Here is a 20984-nt window from a genome sequence, read left to right as displayed (position 1 = left end):
GTAAAGATACCCAACCTTATAGAAATCAATGAAATAAGATATTATTGTTCATTCTTTAGACTATAGACCCCTCACCACCACCCCTGTCCTGCCCCACCAGTGCTGATGAAGGTGATACACCAGGTATGCTCATAAACTGCAGGTTACAGAATAGCATCTTCCAAAATGTAAAAAATATATCGCCAGTGACCTAGCAAATCTACTCACGGGACTATTACAGAAATACTGGCATCTATGTGTGAGGATATATTTACAAAGAAAGTCAAGGCAGCATTGCTTTCCTAATGAAACACTACAAATTCCTTAACATCCATCAATAGAATAATTGTTCAATAACTTATGGTATATTATCTACAAAAGGCCATAAAGTCATTCAAGTGAATGAGGTACACAGTAATATGGAAAGATTTTCTAGATCCTGTTTTGTGTGTGACTCAGAAGGGATACATAAAGGCATATGTGTATGTACACATAAATCATAAATATCCATACGTGTTTGCAAATGCACAGAAAAGTGACCAGATGGATCTACCTACACCAAACTTTTCCTGGTGATTACCTACGAGAATGGGAATGAAGCTGGGGAAGGATGGAGCGAAGGGAGTTTTCCTTTTTCATGGATGGATTTTTGTATTGTTTGAATGCTTAATTAGAATATATTGGTCCATGACAAATACATATGCAAAAAATAAATGACCTTTACTCTCTTTGCAGCCTCCTTTTTAAAAACTTGTTCATAGCATACAATAGAAGAGAAAGGACCTCCTTCAGTACAAATTTTTATTTTTTATAAACAGAACTTCCAAAGAAATGCATTTTTAAAATTTGGTTATTTTCCTTTGTAGTTTATTCTTCATATAATGTCATCAAATAAAAATGAGGTAATCAGGATTTCTATGATTTCTAGGAAAAACACACAGAAGTAAAGCTATCCTGAATGATAAAGAATAGGTTGAGTGTAGTCACTATATCTCGGGGGTCAGGACTCAAAAACACAAGTACATGTGCATGCTGTCCTTCCAGTTACCCGGAGGTCCCAGCCAACTAGATGTCACCATAAATATTCAGCCACCTTATTATGATCAACTTTACTGGAGAAGTATGGCCACAGGTGTCAAATATCAGCATGAACTTTCCCTGACCTCAGAGTGGAAGGGAGAAAAGGAGGGGACAAATAGGTCTGGCTTGATACGGGCGTGTGACTGGCCCAAGAGTAGATCAGGATAGGATGCAGCCCTCAGATAGAGGCAAATCCTACACATTCAGATGGCTAAAAGCCCCGAATGCATTTACAAATAAACATGATATGGGAGGAACCAAAACAAATAAACCTCCCCTAGGAGAAAGGGGGAATTTCTTCTGCACACCAGACATTATCACAGAAGCAATAGCTTTGGAGCAAGGAGGCCCCCATCAACTTTAGGGAAGGGATTTGCTATTAAATTATGAAGTTGTGCCATGACTTCCTTTATCGTAGGACATGCTCAGCATGGAACAGCACCACCGACAGGAGCCACTGCAGACAGAGCAGCACCACAATATATGGCTGTCCTGCAGAAGCTGTTCTAGCCTAGGGAACCAGTATTTGCTTTCCAGAAAGACCTACTGTGGTCTTCTTCGTGTAATCATCTGTCTTGGTATGTTTTTTAACAATTCAATTTTATTTTAATGTTTTTATTTATTTTTAAGAGAGGGAGAGAGACAGGGTGTGAGTGGAAGAGGGGCAGAGAGAGAGGGAGACACAGAATCTGAAGCAGCCAGGGGATGCTCAAACCCACGAACCATGAAATCATAACCTGAGCCAAAGTCAGACACTTAACCAACTGAGCCACCCAGGTGCCCCAACAATTCAATTTAAAAAAAAATTTTTTTTTAATCTTTATTTATTTTGAGAGAGAGACAGAGTGTGAGCAGGGGAGGAGCTGAGGGGAGGGAGACACAGAATCAGAAGCAGGCTCCAGGCCCTGAGCTGTCAGCACAGAGCCTGATGCGGGACTCGAACCCATGAACCATGAGATCATGACCTGAGCCGAAGTCGGATGCTTAACTGACTGAGCCACCCAGCCGCCCCCCAATAATTCAATTTTTAATTGGCATGCAAATTTTTACGAATATACGTGTTATAAAAAAAAAAAACAACACACCAGACCACATAAATCCATTACAGAGAAATAAACAGAACACCTGTTAAGTGGTGGTGGGGGGGTGTGGGGGAGGGAGGGCAGGTAGTCAGACTATATGATCACATTCAGGTCTCTTCTGGTTTCAGCAGAAGAATAAACTGAAACCGAGGGGGTACTGGGAGTTACAAGAGTAGGATTATTGCAATCTTCCACAGCACCAGTAAAAACTGGATTCCTAGTCTAAGTTAAATCTTCTAAAAATTGAGTTTCTATCTTCTCTAGGTTATGTCTACTGTGATCCCAAAGCAGACACAAGGTGCCCATAGTGGCTCTTTCCAGCATCTGTTCTGGGCATAAAACTTCAACTAAGTCTCTTTAAGGACAGAATAAATGATTCTAATGCGTTTCTCCTGTCCCAGAAAATAAAGCTAAGAAAGAAACCCAAACATAGCCCTTTGGAATGATTCAGACTTCTGTAGGAAAAAAAAAAAAAAAAAAAGACTTAATTTTAGAAATGTTCGTTAGATGGTGTTAGGCTCAACTGTATTTAAAAAAACTTGTAGGGCTGCCTGGGTGGCTCAGTTGGTTAAATGTTCGACTTCAGATCACGTCACGATCCCACCGCTCGTGGGTTTGAGCCCAGCGTGGGGCTCTGTGCTGACAGCTCAGAGCCCGGGAGCCTGCTTTGGATTCTCTGCCCCTCCCCCACTCACATTCTGTCTCTTTCTCTCTGTCAAAAATAAACATTAAAAAAACTTAAAAAAACTTTTAATTGTGGTAAAATACACATAAAAAATATGCTGAATTGCATTTTGCCCACCTACCTTGTAAACTGTCGACTCTCTTCATGAACTTCCATTTCTGTGCTTTTAAATTCATTTAGTTCCTTCCTTATTGCTGCCTAAATAGGAAAAAAAAAACAACAACAACAACAGATAAACAGAATTGTACTTAGGTCACATATTTTCTTAGCATAACAGCATCAACAAAGCAGACATTCTTTTAAAAAATGTCTTGCAAAAAGAGATTCCTAATTTCCACTAGGTCTTTACCTGGTAGAGGTACGATAAATGTAGTATCACACTATAGCCAAAAAAAACCCACGTCAGATTTCCTTCAAGTGTCACTGACAAAGAGGAGAGGAGAAAGGCCTTTGCTAAACTCATCCTGGGACCTAGTCTGTGAGTCACACACATCCCCCACCCTCGATGACCACAGGATAGCATAGGTCATAAGACTTTCTCAGAAACAATTATCATTTCCCTATGAAAGTTCTGCATTGCACACCATGTGCAGCGACATGGCCTTGACTAGCTGCCATAGAACTGCTGAGAAGGCAGGTGCTATTTATTCTCAAATTTTGAAAGTTCAGACAAGTAGAATGAAAAGTTTCAGCAGAGCACCTAAAGCCACTCGGAAAATGTGTACTAGAATGTCATTACTATGACTATTTAACAAACACATAACCCATGTCACGTAAATGTTGGGATTTGGAGAGATGCTTATGTCTCTCAGGTTGAAATGCTGAAATAATCACAAAAATGTTAATGTGAGTTATCTATTAACAATAGTGACTAGATCATGGATGGTTTCTGCTTTCAACTTTGTGCTTATCCTTTTTTTTTTTTCACTTTAATTATTTATTTTGAGAGAGAGAGAGAGAGAGAGAGAGAGAAGCCCAGGCAGGCTCCACACTGTCAGCGTGCAGCCCGACATGGGGCTCAAACTCATGAACTGCGAGATCATGACCTGAGCCAAAATCAAGAGTTGGACACTTAACTGACTGAGCCACCCAGGCACCCTAACTTTTGCTTATCTTTATTTCCTAATTTCTCTACAAAGAACTTGTCCCTCTTGTAAATAAAAACTATTAATAAAAATATCTCCATACCCTAACCTCTATGATAAATGGACTCTTCAGCCAAAACACAGAATGACACTACAAACCACAGAGAGTGATCTGACTGAGAGATAAGAAAATCTACTTTGTGGTTGGAAAATGATGAATTTTAAAAAGGGAAGAGACAGAAGGAAGCCTGGAGGCCTCTCTCTGGCTTTCTCCCATCACTGACTGTCTCTGCAATATGCAAGCTTTCCTCCAACAGGCTTTTCAGTGTTGTATTTAAATCCCGTAGTCATAGAGTGTCTCATCTCCCTACATGCATCCCTCAGCTGCTCTAGTTTCTACAGGGAACCTGTGGCTGGGAACTGTGGAAGTAATTCTTGCTACTGAGTTCTGAAAGGGATGAAGCAAGCAGAAAGATATTTGTGGGCCTGAGTCCCCTGTGGTAAGACCATACATCTTGTCTCACAAGAGAAATCAACACTGAGGGTACTTTGTTGTACTCACTGTAAATACTGGTACCTAAACCAGGAGCTGAAATAGTGAACATACCCTATACAAATTGCCAATTAGCATCTATCGGAAAGACTTCCTTGAAAGGAAGTATTTTAATATAGAGAGTGGCAGAGAATCCCGTCTCCATGTTCATTTTCATTTTCTCCTCCAAATTTAAGATTTCAGTAGAGGAAGTACAAAGTGGTACACTTGGTGTCAGAAGTCATGGGTTGTAGTCTTGCCCTTATGCCTTCAATAGCAGTGGCCCTCAGTGAATTATTTTGCTCCAAAACTTGTTTTCCCCTCTGGGGAATGGGAATGGGAATTCCTTACAGTATTACAAGACTCAATTAAGAGCATACGTGTGGGGCACCTAGGTGGCTCAGTCAGTTGAGTGTCTGACTTCTGACTTCAGTTCAGGTCATGATCCCAGGGATGTGGGATCAAGTCCTACGTCAAGCTCAATACTGAGCGTGGAGGCTGCTTAAGATTCTCTCTCTCTTTCTCCCTTTCTCTCTCCCTCCATCCTTCTCTGCTCATGCTCTAAAATTAAAAAAAAAAAAAAGAAAACAAAAAGTTCTGTCTTCATGGAGTTTATACTTATAGAATATACTTAAAATTATATACTTAAAAAAGAGCATATGTGAAAGTGCTTTGCACACTAAGTATTCAATAAAATGTCATTATTGTGAAACTTCTGAAAGATGAACTAAATTTTAGTTTATGACTGTGACTAACAGTTCTTTCACTGTTATTTGGAGAGTCTACTATGTGCAAGATAATGTCACTGAATGAGACTCAAAGACAAATAAGGCAACGTCCTTATTCTCAATAGTAGGTTGGCTACCGATCTAAGAGTCTGGCAAAAGTCAGTGAAAGCATTCTTTTAGAATCAACTGGGATATAGAATCTACAAAAAAGAGTACCATATGGTTTATTTTTAATTGTAAATTGTATGCTACACATCCCTTACATTAGTAACATTTACAATTCACTTATAACCATATACATATGCATTTTTCCTGAGAAATTCAGTTTGAGACTCTTGGGCATATCCCATATGCACATCTGCAATGTGACTTTGTCATTCCCCCATCAAGAGGTAGAGTCTGTCTCTCCAGCCTTGAATCTGGATGAGTCCTGCAACTACTTTAAGCAACAGAATACAGAGGAGGTGAGGTTGTGCTAGTCTGGGATGTAGCCCTTGACTGGTTTGGCATCTTTTGTCTCCTTCTTCCTGGAAGTCAGCTGCCATGTAAAAAAAAAAAAATGTGACCACTCTCAGGAGACCATACTGTGAGAAAGCCAAGGTACAGGAAGAGGCCAGGGAGATTGGGGTGCCATGTGGGTGCCTACAGAGGCCAAGAAGCAACAAGCCACAGATGTGACAGTGAGGGAGCCATCTTGGAAGTGGTGAGCAAAATAAGATGGTTAAGTCACTAAACAGTTGATAACCCGAACACTATCTCATCTTACAAATGATAAAATGGAGGCCTTGAGAGATAGGGTGACTTGCTAGATATCGAACGGATGTTAAAGGGCAAAGATGGGGCTCATACGTACTTCTTACTTCAAGTCCCGCAGTCTTTCCAATGAAACGAGCATCAGAGCCTAAGTCATCCAGATAATTGCCTCAGGTCTCTATGTTGTGTGGGCTGGTTTGTAATTAGGAATAATGAGTCAGTTATAGGCAATGGATATGATGTGAAATTCTAGGGACTGATTATTTGGAAATATGTTATCAGCAAGACATGACTACAGTCAATTAAAGAAATGCAATACTCCTTTCAAAAATTCACTGCAGGACTAACACAATTATATTCCAAGAATTGCTTCCTCTTACTATTTAAAGAAGGTTATGAGAGGAAAAGAGTGATTAAAGATGCTTTGTGTTCAGAAAATACAAGTACAATAATCTTAACTCCTTTCTATGCAAATGAGGCCAGAGTTTAGGCCTAATGGCTTCTCTCATAAATGTAAATGGAACTGATTGTGTAGAAAGATACACAGGCTAGGCTGCTGTAGTGAGATTGGAGCCTGAATGGTGCTGAGCTGGACCCAACACTGGTAAGTCACTGAGCCAAAACCAGGTATTTCTAAGACTGGAACAAAACAAACCCCAGGAAATAGCACTGAGAGGAAATACACAGCATTTTTTGGTACCATGAGAATAATAGAGAGGAAAGAGGCAACAAAAATGACTGAAATGAAGTTTAAAATTGACTAGTGATGACCAGCGATGGAAGGTCTGCTTAATCTCTTCCAGTCAGCTCCGGGGTCATCCTGGCCAGGAGCATCAGGTAATTTTTGAAAATATGGGCCCTGCTGCCTTCTCAAATAGCATGAGCGGTGAAGCCAGGATTAACTAGAGCTCCCATCACTTGATGTCTTCTGCTTATTTCTTTGGTAAAAATCTGATGTGGAACAAGGAGGGAATTTCTTGACTACTCATCAAGCTCGATGCTATGCAGAGGTAAGTGTACTCTTCTTTGCTGCCAGGACAACCAGGAACAGGCCAAGAATATCTCGGCAGAGAATCAAAATCTCAGTCTTTCCTGTGACCTGTTTAGACAGTGCATTCCTGGAAGGGTAGTACGTTCATCTTTATGTCCCCATTATCTAGGACAGTTCTATTTTATTCTCTTCTTTTATTATTTTAAGGTTATTTATTTATTTTAAGAGAGAGAGAAAAAGAGAGAGCACTGTCAGTGCAGAGCCCTATATGGGGGGGCAAACTCACGAACCATGGGATCATGACCTTAGCAGAAAACAAGAGTCAGATGCTTAACCAACTGAGCCACCCAGATGACCCTTTCTTCTTCTTTTTAAGTTTATTTATTTATTTTGAGAGAGAGAAAGCATGTGAGCAGGGTGAGGCAGAGAGAGAAGGAAAGAGAATCCCAAGCAGGCTCCTCACTGTCAGCACAGAGTCCGTTGCAGGGTTCAATCTCACAAACCATGAGATCATGACCTGAGCCAAAATCAAAAGTCAGGCATTTAACCTACTGAGCCACCCATGCACCCCCTAGGACAGTTAATTATTACAAGGGTTTTAATATATAAGTAATTACTGAGTAACTTCTAGGGCAAACCATGTACTATCTGCATTTTCAACTCTCTTTCACTGGATAATTTCATTCATCCATTCATTCACTCATTCATTCATTTATATTTTTTAAGACAGAGACAGAAAGAGAGACTCTGAAGCAGGCTCCATACTCAGCACAGAGCCTGACACAGGGCTCAATTCCACAACCCTGGGATCATGACCAAGAGTCCAACACTCAACTGACTGTGCCACCTAGGTGCCCCTTCACTGGATAATTTTCAACTAGACTGTAAACTGAGGTTTCAAAGCATAATGAAAAAATCACCAATGGGGAACAAAGCTTAGATTATCAAGCCTGCCCATGAATGTAACACTGGTAAGCACTACCATTTATTGATGAGCTAGAACTTCATGAATACATTACCTAATTCTCAAGATGGATATAATTGGCTCTACAAGTAAGGAAACTCAAGTTAAATGATTTAGCCAAGGTCAAACATCTCCCAAGTGGCCAAGTCAGAAATCAAACCCTTGAAAGCCCAGCTCTAAAACCTGTCCTCTCCTCTGTACCATGGAGCTTCATAGCCTACCCCAGGGAGATGGCAACTGTCAGGTTAACCTTGATCTTCAGGCCAAGTTGATGGCCTTCTCTGGCTCTGCCTATTCTGTCATCTTAAGGCTCATTTATCCACTTCAGCACAGATACAGATAGACATCATCTGTATCTTTATGTTTGTGTATCTGTTTCTAGTGCTGTACTCAAGTACATATATTTTAAAATTGAAAATTGTATTTTATTTAATTTTTAAAATGTTTATTTTTGAGAGAGAGAGAGAGAGAGAGAGAGAGAGAGAGAGAGAGAGAGAGAGAGAAGGAGAGAGAAAATGAGTAGGGGAGGGACACAGAGAGAGGGAGACATAGAATCTGAAGCAGACTTCAGGTTCTGAGCTGTCAGCACAGAACGTGACACAGGAGCTCGAACTCACAAGCTGTGAGATCATGACCTGAGCTGAAGTCGGACACTTAACCAACTGAGCCACCCAGGTGCCCTGAAAGTTGTATTTTAAAGGTGAATTAAGCTCAAATTCACAATTAATAAGGCATTTCTCCCACCACTTGTCTTTCCCAATTTGAGCAATTTAATAAGGCTACCGGATTTATGAGATTCTCTACAGCATTCTCCACAGTGTTTTCACAGAATGAGATTTGATTGGTTATTGACTGCCTCCCAACCCCTTCTCTTTACACACTTGAACTTCAAAGATTTTTTTAAATGCAAAGTCGTATCTTAGTGGGGCCAAGAAATAGTAGGACGAGAAGAGACAGAAGGATGGCCCCTTTAGGAGGCAGGAAGTCCAGTGTTTATTTTGAGAGCAGAGGTGGAAATACTTGATTCCAATATTTGTTTTTCTTTAAATGGGATTTACAGTTCAAAAGTGAAAAAGTAAAACTCTTTTTTACCATCAAAGTTAAATTACAGATTATTATACCTAACTGGTATAAAATACATTACTTATAGAATAAAATATATACTCGTTGAATAAAATACATGATCTTTAACCTATCATTATATATCATGAAGAGTTTTATTTTAAGGTAAAAAGCAACACAAATCCAGAAATGCTTGTTACAACAATGGTGTTCGGCACGTATTATTTTCATTCCAAGATGACAAACACACTAAGACCATTAATAGTATCTCTGGGCAATAAGTAATGTTTCATTATATTCCTCTTTTAACATGTAGAGAAAATAAATAACTATTTTTTTCAGTGTTAGGTAGGTAGAAAATAATATTCTTAGAAGTTCTTAAAAGTACCATGCACTGATACGCACTATAATTGTTGTTTCTTCTTTTTATATTTTTGAATATTCTGATTTTTGCTGACAAACATGAGTCATTTGTGTATACACAATATACTATACATTAATGGCATTTTAAATTGTTGTGTTTTTCTATCTTCTATCTTTAAAAAGCATGGAACATTTTTTTTAATCTAAAAGAAATGATTCTTATTTTTCGTCAAGGAAAAATATTTTACAATATAAATCCAGTTCTAAAAATGCTGTCCTTTAGAGCTTCACAAGTGTCAGGAGAAATGGGAGAGACAATGTCACAGGAAAAATAATGAGCCTCATATGTGAGGAGGGAGGGGTTCTGGCTGAGCTCTGGGGCTCAGAGTTTGCTCTGCAGGGGAGATGCCAGTCATGTGCCTTTAAAGTGCTCTTGAACTGACACTAGGCCTGCAGAAGAAAAACTGACCAAGTAGACCTCCCCTGCAGCCTAGAAATCCGGCACAAAAATCTATTTTTGTTTCAACACAAAATTAAAAAGAAAAATCCTCTTATTATAACTAGAGATGAAGGAGTTTAGCCTTCCAACAACAGACATGAGTTAGAAATGACTATTTCTAGGGTATGGAAAATTTAATCATTTAGACTCCCGCTGCTTCCATACTTTGTACCTGCTGTGATCTTTACTCATTTCCCAGGCCACTCCCTACCTGCCTTTGTGAAATTCAGCATTTGAATATCAAGCCAGCTGGGAATGGTGGATGTGGCAATTACATTTGTAAAAGATGGCAGCAATAACACCTCCAGCTCACATGTTCTTCTGCAATATGACCTTGCCAATCCCTCACTGAGAGGTAGAGCAAATTCCCCTCGCTCTGAGGCTGGGCTGATCTTATGACCTACTTATAAGTAATAGAATGTGGAGGAATAAGGCTGGGTGTCTTCTAAAGTAGGGTTAGATAAAGCCATACGGCTTTTACCTTGTTCTCTTGGGCCACTGGCTCTGGAAAAAGCCAGCTACCGTGCAATAAGTGTGACAAGTCTGAGGCCACTATGCAGAAGAGGCCATGTGTAGGTGTTTTGGTGGATAGCCTCAACTGAGCCCAGCTTCTCAGCCATCCTCTCTAAGATAACAGACATGTAAAGAAGCCATCTGGGACCCTCCAGAGCAACGTATCTGTCAGTTGAGTAACACTGAGTAACCAGAGTCAACCTCATGAAAAGCAGAATTGCCTAGCTGAGTCCTGACTAAATCCCCAACCCACAAAATCTGTAAGATGGAATAACATAGTTGTGATTTTCAGTCACTAAGTTTTGGGAAGTTTACTGCACAGAAATGGTGACTGGAGCAGGGACAACTGAGAGTCATTAAATAAGAGGTGAGTGACCAAAAGCCCACAACTAGGGGAGGAGAATGTAAGAAAACTTATACAACAGTGTACACAATTTCTTTCATTTTTTTAAAGATTTTTTTTAAAAGTTTATTTATTTTTTTTAGTACTCTCTATACCCAACATGGGGCTTGAACTCATGACCCTGAGATCAAGAGAAGCAAGCTCAGGGCACCTGGGTGGCTCAGTTAGTTAAACGTCTGACTCCAGCTCAGATCATGATCTCACAGTTTGTGAGTTCAAGCCCTGCATCGGGCTCCACGTTGACAGGGCAAAGCCTGCTCGGGATTCTCTCTCTTTCTGCCCTCTTGCTGCCTGTTCTGTGTGCATTCTCTCTCTCTCTCTCAAAATAAATAAAAAACTTAAAAAAAAAAAAAGAGTTGCATGCTCTTCTGACTGAGCCAGCCAGGCACCTCTATACTATTCTTACAAAACGACGTACCTTGACTAGCCCTTCTACTGAAAAACCAAGTAAAATGCTGTATATAACATTAAAAAATTATCTTAAGTGTACTAATTAGCTGGTAAGAAAGTAAAAAATACTTCGATGGAAAATAATAAATGAAGATGAAGCGCAGAGAAATGGGGTAAGCAGAGCACTGAAATTGCTTTTGACCTTGAGGGCATTTGCTATGTGGTGACTCCAAGCGGTCATCTTCATAGCTTAGTGAGATACTGAAGACCAGAGACAAAACCTGCCCAAGGTGGAAAGTCTAATACATGATCCTCCTGCCATAGAGAGGAGCCCTTATGACATAGCCTCAGTGAAGGCTATGCTAGAATGTCTGATCCCAGAGAACCGCACAGAAAGTGTCATGCTGATGCTTAGTGGGTGAGGGAGAATGAAATCTATCCTAAATATATGAATCCATAAGTAGCCCTCACATGGGTTTACAGTGTGAATTCACTGAACTAAGGTGGTCTAAAACAACTTACCTTTATGTCAAAATAATATTGGATAAAATAGTCTTTACAACAGAAAGCATTTCTTGAATAGAGTCTCATAATAAAGGCTTCATCCGGAAAATGTAATTATTCTAAACATATATATCTATTAACACAACCTCGGAATATAGGAAGTAAAATTGATAGAATTATAAAGAGAAGGGAAGATCCATATATGTATTGGGAGAGATAACATATCCCTCTCTTGGTATAGGATAGACCAGGCAGACAAAAAAAAAAAAAAAAAAAAAAAAAGCAAGGATAAAAAAGCCAAGGATACAGAAATCTGAATGAGACCAACAAGATTTAGTTTCAGACATATTTTAAATGCCATACCCCCAAACTGGACACACACAGTTTTCAAGGATATATGGAACATTTTATAATTACTGACCATATACTTTTAAAATCCCAGTATTTAAGGCCACACCTCAGACCAATTAAATCAGGATCTTTGGAGGTGGGTCCCAGGGATCAGCATTCTTATAGCTCCTCTGGGTGAGTGTAATGTGTAACCAAGGTTGGGAACCACTGACATACAGCGCCATATATAGCTTTCGGTGCTTATATCAGAAAAAAAGGAAAGAAGAAGGTTAATGATTTAGAGTCCATCTTAAGTTAGAAAAGAACAGCCAAATAAAGGCAAGAAACTTAGAAGAAAGAAGACCAAAGAGCAAACAGCAACATAGAAAACATACTAGAGATGATCTACTCTACAGAGTTAAAGGCATATCTTATATCTTCTAAAGACATCAGCTCTAGGTAAATGAAGAACTTAAATGTGAAAAGCAAAACTATACATGTTTTGGAAAACAGTATAGCAGAATACATTTTGGATTTTGGTATGGGAAGAATTTTTTCAAGAAACAAAATCACAAGCCATAAAGAAAAAGTGGATAAATTCACTGTATTAAAGGTAAGAATCTCTTTTGTCAAAACATACCATAAAGAGAATACAATGTTATAAGTCGGGAGAAGATAAATATGTATTTACAATATAGATAACTGAAATATAGGAAGGACTCCTATGAATCAACAAGAAATTGATAACCCAAAAGAAAATAGACAAAAGACAGGCACAAAAGTAGAATCCGTATGCAGAATAGGTATGACAATATGCTCAACCTCATTAGTAATTAATGAGAGGCAAAGTATAAGTGCAATGAGATATTATTTCATAACCACTAGGTTGTCAAGTAAAAAAAAACAACAAAAAAGGAACAAAAAGCCTGACCATCACATGTTGGCAAGAACATAGAACCATGGGAAGTTTTAACCTTTGCTGGTGGGAGGGTAAACCACAGCAATTATTTTGGAAAGCTATTGCCACTGCCTAATTTAGCCGAACATTCCTACATTCTAGGACCCAGCAATCCCATTGTAAGGAATATATGCTAGAAAAAAGTCCTGGATCCGTTTCCCTGAAGATGATACACGAATCTTCATAGTATATAGCTTGCGAATGTAAAATCTAGAAACTAAGTAATCAACAACTAAATGGATAATTACTTTGTGACTGATACATATGACAAAGTATTATATTTCAGTGAAAAAGAAAAATGATGGCCTAGTGCGTTAACCCAGATTCTTTGGTGTTGACTGAATGATGCAACACCCAGTACAGCATATGACGTACTTAGCCTCCAAAACTGGCAACACAGCAAATATACAGCTATTGTTTAGAGGTATAAATAAGGTGGTTAAACTCCTAAAAAGGAAAGAAAGGAAATAATTAAGACAAAAGTCAGGGTGGTGGCTATTCCTTTTTTTTTTTTTTTTTTAATTTTTTAATGTTTATTTATTTTGGGGGTGGGGTATAAAGGGCAGAGAAAGAGGGAGACACAGAATCCAAAGCAGGCTCCAGGCTCTGAGCTGTCAGCACAGAGCCCGACACGGGGCTCGAACCCACAAACTGTGAGATCATGACCTGAGCTGAAGGCAGATGCTCAACCAATTAAGCCATCCAGGTGCCCTGGTGGTTATTCCTTATGGAAGGGAGAGAAATGCAATTGGGAAGGAGCACACAGAGCTCTTTTCAGGTACTAGTAATATTCAGGGATTAATAAAACAGGTCTCTTCCTTTTATTAGTTAAATGGTACATTTGTTTCACACATTCTTCACCATGTGATATAATTCACAACTAAAAAAAAAAAAAAAAAAACCAAAATGCCAGAAGAATGTATACGACCAGAACTGAGATAGGGTTAGGGTTGAGAAAGAAATGTTATCTGTTGTTAACACTCACCCTAAAGACTGCACCTGACCTCAAGCCTCGTGTTTCTTTGTGAGGTGTCAGACAACACATGAGGTCATAAGTGAAGTCTACTGCGGCTGAACAGAGAGGGGAAAGTGCAGGAAGGAAGGCAAATAAAGCAGTGGAAACCACTCAGAATTACGTGTGAGGCAGTAAAGGGAAGAGCAAAGGGCTGCTGGTTGAGGGCTGTGATTAGGATAAAACACACTCAATAGTCTTAGCTGTGTTTCACATCAGCCCAAGAGGGGCTCCCAGGGGGAGACATGTTTTTCACACCCCATGACAACTTGCCGGAGACCTGGATGTGAGGAGTAGGCAGCAGGCAAATGGCAGGCTCCTGCTGTCCACACCGTGCTTAATGAGATACCTTCAAGGCTCACCTCAAGGGTGGGAGGGGCTTGCCCCCAAATCTTCCCACCTTTCCCCTTACCCTCTCTCAGGACTCCATGCACTCTGCACTCACAGCACTTGTGTCCATGAGTATACCCTCTGACTAGAACACAAGGCTCTCAAGGCCAGGCATTCTTCTTCTTGGTAACCTAGGGAATAGCACAGGGCTGGACTTTACACAGGGAGCCTTAGGGGTGAGGGCAAGAAACCACAGTAAGTAGTTTACAGGCAATTCTTTGTAACCCATAACCTTAACATCTCCTTCAAGAAACAAGGCACTGATTAGCAGTGAGCTTGACACGGACCTGAGTACCAATCTTCTTCATCCCCTCTGGCTTCCCTCAACCTGAGTGATTTTACCTGCCTTGGAGAAGCCTCTACGTTTAGGGCGTTCCTCAGCCTGTGCTCTCCATTCCAGCCGCAAGGGTCTCCTCCTTGCCTTTTCTACAAACATACATTCTCCTGCTGCTCCATTGATTATGCCCTACTATATCAGTTACTGGCCTTTTCTCCTATGTATTCAACCTTTCTTTTTCTTTTGGCCCCTTCTTTGTGGCATAAAAGATTGCTCAGGTATTTCTCGTATATATAAAAGCTTGCAGCCTCCACAATCATCACCGCTCAAGTGATTACCTCCTTCTATGGCTTCTCCTTCACAGCCAAGACTTTTGAGGTTTTATTTTATTTTCCTTTTCTCTACTAGTCAGGCTTCCACCCACCAGACTGCTAAAACGTCCCCTCTAGCCACATGACTAACCACTTGTGACCTGATCTTCTCTTTCCTAGGCTATTGGGCTACGTCTTCTCCTCTTTCCCTACCTCACAGACATTTCTTTTCTTCATGTTCGACTGCCTCTTCACCAATGTTGGGTCCCTTGGGTGCTATTCTTAGCCTCCCTCTACTCTCTATTCTCATTCCAAACATCCTTCCTTTGTGATCATTTTCCTCCCTCATTTTCATTTCTTCTTATGAGCAGATAATTTCTGATCTATATCTCTGATACGTGCTTGAATGCAGCAGGTGCTTTACAGAATGAAACCTATTAAAAAGCTTCAGCACGGCATATAATTAAAATACTGAGCTCTAGCATTAAGACTGAATGTGGCATGAGTTTATTTGATACCAAATTTTGCTTAGAGACAAAAATTAGAAATCATTATTTGGGATATTAGGAAAACCCTAAACTGAAGAATTTGAAAACAAAAGGTTAGCAAAATTGTTTGGCTTTGGAACTATATTACTCATAAAATAGTTTTTCTCCATGATGGGACTCACTATACATTTCAAGTTTTTCTGGACTGTGAGCTATGATATAGATTAAGAGTTGGTAAACCATGGCCTGCAGGGGAAATCTGGCCCACCACCTGTTCTTGTAAAAAAAGTTTTATTGGAACACATATACATCCATTCACTTACCTGTTGTCTATGGCTGCTTTCAGACTACGACAGAGCTGAGCTATTGCTACCAAGACTATATGGCCCACAAAATATTTACTCTCTGGCTGTTTGTAGAAAAAGTGTGTCAGCCTTCATATAGATCAATAGCTTTTTCACTATTAACATATCCCTTGAAAATGATAACTTGTATAAATTATATTTTCTAAGAGTAAGGAAAAATCATGGCTGTGGAACTACCGTGCCCTCAATCCAGGTATGAATGCAGGCAGGTTACACAGTAACTAAGAACTCATTTTTTCTAAGACTTAGCTGAAAGAACTCCATTGCTATTCCTAAATGGATCACTTAAGTGGCTCAAATAACTAAAGGCAGAAAACTTTTGAGTTATGTGGTAATACCTAGCCTCCTGGGACGACTGAGTATGTGTGTGTTTGCGGGGTGAGGCCACATGGATATTGAAGCTTTGAGAAAAGCAATAAAATCATAAATAAAATCACGGCTAAAACCATGAGGATTTCTTGCCTTGTCTGCAGGTGTTAACCTGGCCCAGGGCTTGTCTGCCCGGCGATCGTAGTCAGGAGACTCGGTGACTTCCACATACTCATTAAACCGCAGGATCCTTCGAGCTTGGAGCTCGGCCACTGTAGGTCTCAGGCTGAGCTGCAGGGGGATAGGGAAAAAAGGACAAGTTCAGGAGACCATTTACAGCCTCATGGTGGCAAGTTGTCTATAGAGAACTTCAAAGTTATGGTTAAACAAGGTCACTTTCAGATATCCAAAAGAGAAAAAAAAGGCAGCAGCATCTTGGGAGTTTCTAATGAGAACCAGAAAGCAGTGTGCCCTAATTCTGAAACTATAAAAATCATCATTGTTAGATAGGTCACAGGCGTTGGCAGCCATCTGCGTTATGCCATTTTCCCCAACTTGCCTGGCATTGCGATAAAGGCACCTGTCATCCCTGACACAAGGAACACGAAGCCACGCAGACACAATAGCAATCCAGATATAGGATGGCTGGCTTGGAGACTGAATCATCCAGACAAAAGCACTGCAACTTTTCGAAATGAGATCTCTGTTCCTATTATATTAAACCTCTATATTCAGAAATGCACAAAGTTATGACAAAGAAATGGTCCGGTGAAGGGCGAGTCTATGGTGGTCTTCTGGGAAAGACTAGAGACCCAGGCCCAGATTTGACATTATCCTGGTGGGAAAAGCTGCTGTGCAGAAATGCACAGGGACACGGAGTACATTCAGTGGGCCTTAACTGCTTAAAATAGGCTGAGACCTTTAAGACACTTCTAATAACTTGGATTCCTCCTATGGTCTTAGTCAAATTCAAATTTACAGTTATATTTAATCCACCCAGCCCTGTGTATTTGTTCTCCTCTCTTGGTCCTTTCCCAAGCCCAAGAATAAAGAGAGATGGCTCTGAGAGACTAAAGATTGCTGGGCCCTAGCTGACAGGCATGATCTACTCTCTGCTACTAAGGTTCATGCTTCTGTGGCCTCTCTCAGTCTGGAGATGCCATAGATCCAGGCCTCTTTTACCCATGGGGTCCATTTCCAGTATCTTTTTTACCCATAGATGTACTGTGTATACAGCCAAGACCATTCATTGTCTAAGTGGTCTTCTTTGGAGAGGTTCCTTACGCATACAACTTCAATTAAAAAAAACTGAGCACCTTGACACACAAAAATGATGTGTTTGTGGAAAACAAACAAACAAACAAACAAAACCCCAAAAAACCTTTCCTGAGCCTCAGTGTCCTCTTGAGTAAAATCAGAGGCTGAAGCAGGTCAATGCTCTAACATTCAAGTCACTTGAGCACTCCTATAAGGGCCTGGGTCTACACTCTGAGTTCACTTGAGCTGGGGTATGGCAACCGTGACTCCTTCTAGCTTCATAAAGCCCTGGTAGGCAATGGACAGAGGGAGGAATGATCTAAATGGTTCCCTTATACTCACATGTTGTTCAACCTATATTGCTAGCTTCTTACTGCCTCTCCAGGGCATGTGGGGGTAAGGAGGTAGAGAAACCACTGCCTCTGGGGAGTGCCCAAAAGGCAAGGGACCAGAGGCCACATGGGTCAGAAATTCTCCATCCAGTCTTGCCCTTTAGGACTGTGTTATTAGTGCGATGGAATGTTCTGTACCTATGGCAGAGAGCTCTGTAGAGTGGAGGGAAGCGGGAGTCAGGGGGTCAGGCCAGGCTCTGTTGCCTCCCGGTGGGGCCCAAATGGATTGACAAAAGATGACTGTGTATGGCAGGGGTGAGCATGGACAGTGAGGAGGGGCTATTCTTATTTGTAGCTGGTAACATAACAGCCACCGAATGCCACAAGAGCCATCTCTAGCAATTCAGTTTACAGGAACTCTGTCAGCTTGATCATTACTTGACATGTAGGATCTTTGAAAAAAAAAAAGAGATGAATTAAGGATCTTTTTCCCTAAAAATGAAAACCAAAATCTCTCAAAATAGTCTCCAACTTTTCCATGGGAATGGAGTTTCTTCTGTATGCCTTAGAGTGCTTTTGCTGTGGACTCCCCAGCCATCTCAGATAAACGTGGGTCAGGTCACACACTTCACTGCAGATGTCATATTTTACTTATCCTGCCTTATCCAGGTGTGAAAGGTATAATCTGAAGAATTATAAGTAAATCTTTATATATTTGTATAAAGATTTATAGTGAAATATAATGAAAGATAAACTCTGATAGTGCTTAATTTTTCCGAAGACTATTGTTATTCTAACACAGAAAAAGCGATGACCCTGGTGTCAGATTTATGTTTTTATGAGTGGGTGGAAACAACAGTCTGAGTTTTGGAGGTAAGCCATTTGTCAAGTTAGGTAGCCCAGCAGCAGGCAGGTTGGGTACTCAAGTTCACTTAATAAATTCCTGACCCAGCTCACACATGGACTAGTGGCAGATCTTCAATTTAATATTTATGTAATATTTCCAAGACTACACACAGAAAACGTGAGCATTGTATATTGAAAAAAAATAAAAATAAAAAAAATAAAAACTGTATATTGAAATGTTAATAATGGTTATCGCTGAATAAAAGACATTTGTGTGATTTTCTTTTCTTTTTTGTTCCTCTTCACATTTAAACAAGTACTCACACAGATTACATGCTATATTCGTAATTGGTAAATGTAATTTAAAACTTTTGATTGTTAACTTTTCAAATTAGCATATCATGCAATCGTAAATATAAACATAATCCATATTATATGCATTCCATTGATCTTAATGTCTTTGATTAGGTAGTGAACTAATCGGAGTAATTATTCCTCAGTATCAAATGTAAAGGCAGAGGGCTGATCTGCATTTAAATAATGAAGTATATCTCAAAACACACATGATCATTAACAGTCATGTTTTCATCACCTTTCTGCTGAGTCTGCGCTTAAGTTCCATTTTTGCTTCTTGTTCTTCCTCTTCATTCTTTTCTGTTTATGAATGAGGGTGGGGGAGGAAAGGCAGGAAGACTTAGTTACTATAAATGATTTTATAATCAGAAAAGTAGATCAGGCCACAACTATTGGACTTAGATAATGATCAAACACTCTGACATAAAAAGTTGTCAAAAGATTTTGCAGAAAGATCGATCATTAATTTATATATTACTTTTTCTCTTTATGGGATCGGTTTCCTTACTGACTATAAACCTTTTTGCTTCCTGACTTCATATTGTGTTCTGAAAAAAAACTATAAGGGTGTCCACACTCTGGTGAAAACCTTTCATTGCTGAACATCTCATGGGCTTATAAGCACAATTTATCAGAAGGCAGATAAAAACTTACTTCTGGATCTGGCCTTCACATAAAGATCTGAGACATATCAAAAGAGCAAATTAGAACCATCTGATGCATGTCTGAGTTGATTTCCATTCAAATCCAACCAAAATACTTGATTTTGTCTGCTTTGGTTTCCACAGTAGCAGAATGCAGTCATTTCTTTGGAGTCTGACTTCAAACCAGAATGTTCTGAATGGGGTTATTATGGTGTACTGTTGATGGAGATGATTTATTTTCTTGTGACTTGACTTTCCAAAGTCTTTTTTTTCTCTAGTGCTTCACCAAATAGTAAAATTTAACGGCCAATTTAATGAATGCTGTCCAACGGATGGGATTAAGAGAAAAATGACCAGGGATTTTAAAGAAATAAATACCCCTTCAGATCTTAATCATTACTTATTTGATGAACTTTTCTCTGTTGCTTCCAATAGCTCATCGTTTGTTTGATAACATGAGCATAGATTTTACTTCTTGGACACCAACGCGTACAAAAGATCTCTTAGAAGATGCTGTTACGAATTGTATTGAAGGAACATCACACAATACAAAAAGGCTCAACCAAAACGTTGAAAAAGAAAAGTCTGTTCTATGAAAAGATAAATTTATTTTAAAAATTCAAATAGACTTCTTACTACTAAGATTGTTTTTATAATGAATAAAACATCAGTATTCAATATTTGCACCGATTGTATTTGTTAGTTGAACAGGCTAAATTCTCTATTAACTTCCCATATCTGGACAGAGAAAAGTTTCCACATTCTTCCAAAATAATAATTTTAATTCATAAGAAAAGGAATGCTGAGTCTGGTTATTTAGACAAAGAGTAAACATAAGCTGAAATCACCCTGCGAGATAAGAACCAGGCAGTTAGTACACTTTCAGGAAGTGCCTGTGTGTCAAACAAATTTTGTTATAATTCATATTTCCTCCTATGAAAATACTGTGGGTTTTTCTAATTGCTTCACAAAATATATATCCTTTGATATCCTTAAAATATGTCCTTAGGGTCAAATATTTACTTTATATGAGTTGGGCAAGGCATGTAGGTTATAAATTATACAAAACAGACAAAAGCTAAATTTGTGGTTCATGTGATTCAAAGGAAGGCTTTACAAGGTCAGCCTTTAATGATATTACTAATAAAAAGAAAAATATAATCTTCAAAGCATTTTAGTCAATTCTTCCTATAAAGTGATTGTGCTATATTTTTAAAGGTACTTTTTTCAAAGACAGAAAAGTGGATATCTAATATGACTCAAAGCCAACAAATGCTTTAATTTTTGTGAGGGAATATTGGATAATTTCATATTATTAAGCATACTGTACATCTGAGTGATAGCAAGTTACCTATTTAAAAAAAGAAGGGCCAACTGCAGTTGAGGAAGTTAAATAAACAGAATTCTACCATGTGGGAATTTGTTTTTAACATCAGGAGCTGACTTCCTTACATATTTCCATATTTGAAATCATGCTTTTACCTTTTTTATTTTTTTA

At 39.3% G+C, this 20984-nt stretch overlaps 1 protein-coding gene across 8 annotated transcripts in view; it reads right to left on the bottom strand.

Annotated features, from left to right (window-relative positions):
* PHACTR2 (phosphatase and actin regulator 2) overlaps positions 1 to 20984 on the bottom strand; it is a 273832-nt gene that overhangs the window by 17063 nt on the left and 235785 nt on the right. For 5 of the 8 annotated variants that reach the window (XM_045058152.1, XM_045058147.1, XM_045058150.1 and 2 more), the window contains 3 exons: positions 19081 to 19142; positions 16207 to 16344; positions 2948 to 3024 (listed from right to left, as the gene is read on the bottom strand). In XM_045058152.1, coding sequence (XP_044914087.1) covers positions 2948 to 3024; positions 16207 to 16344; positions 19081 to 19142 — 277 coding nt within the window. Of the gene's footprint in view, positions 1 to 2943; positions 3025 to 16206; positions 16345 to 19080; positions 19143 to 20984 lie in introns of those variants that run through there. The other 3 variants (XM_045058149.1, XM_045058148.1, XM_045058151.1) reach the window with 1 other exon arrangement.

Source organism: Felis catus, chromosome B2 (genome assembly GCF_018350175.1).
Source record: "Felis catus isolate Fca126 chromosome B2, F.catus_Fca126_mat1.0, whole genome shotgun sequence".
Taxonomy (NCBI): Eukaryota; Metazoa; Chordata; class Mammalia; order Carnivora; family Felidae; genus Felis; species Felis catus.
Note: the sequence above shows the minus strand (reverse complement) of the source record. Positions and strands in the feature narration are given on the sequence as shown.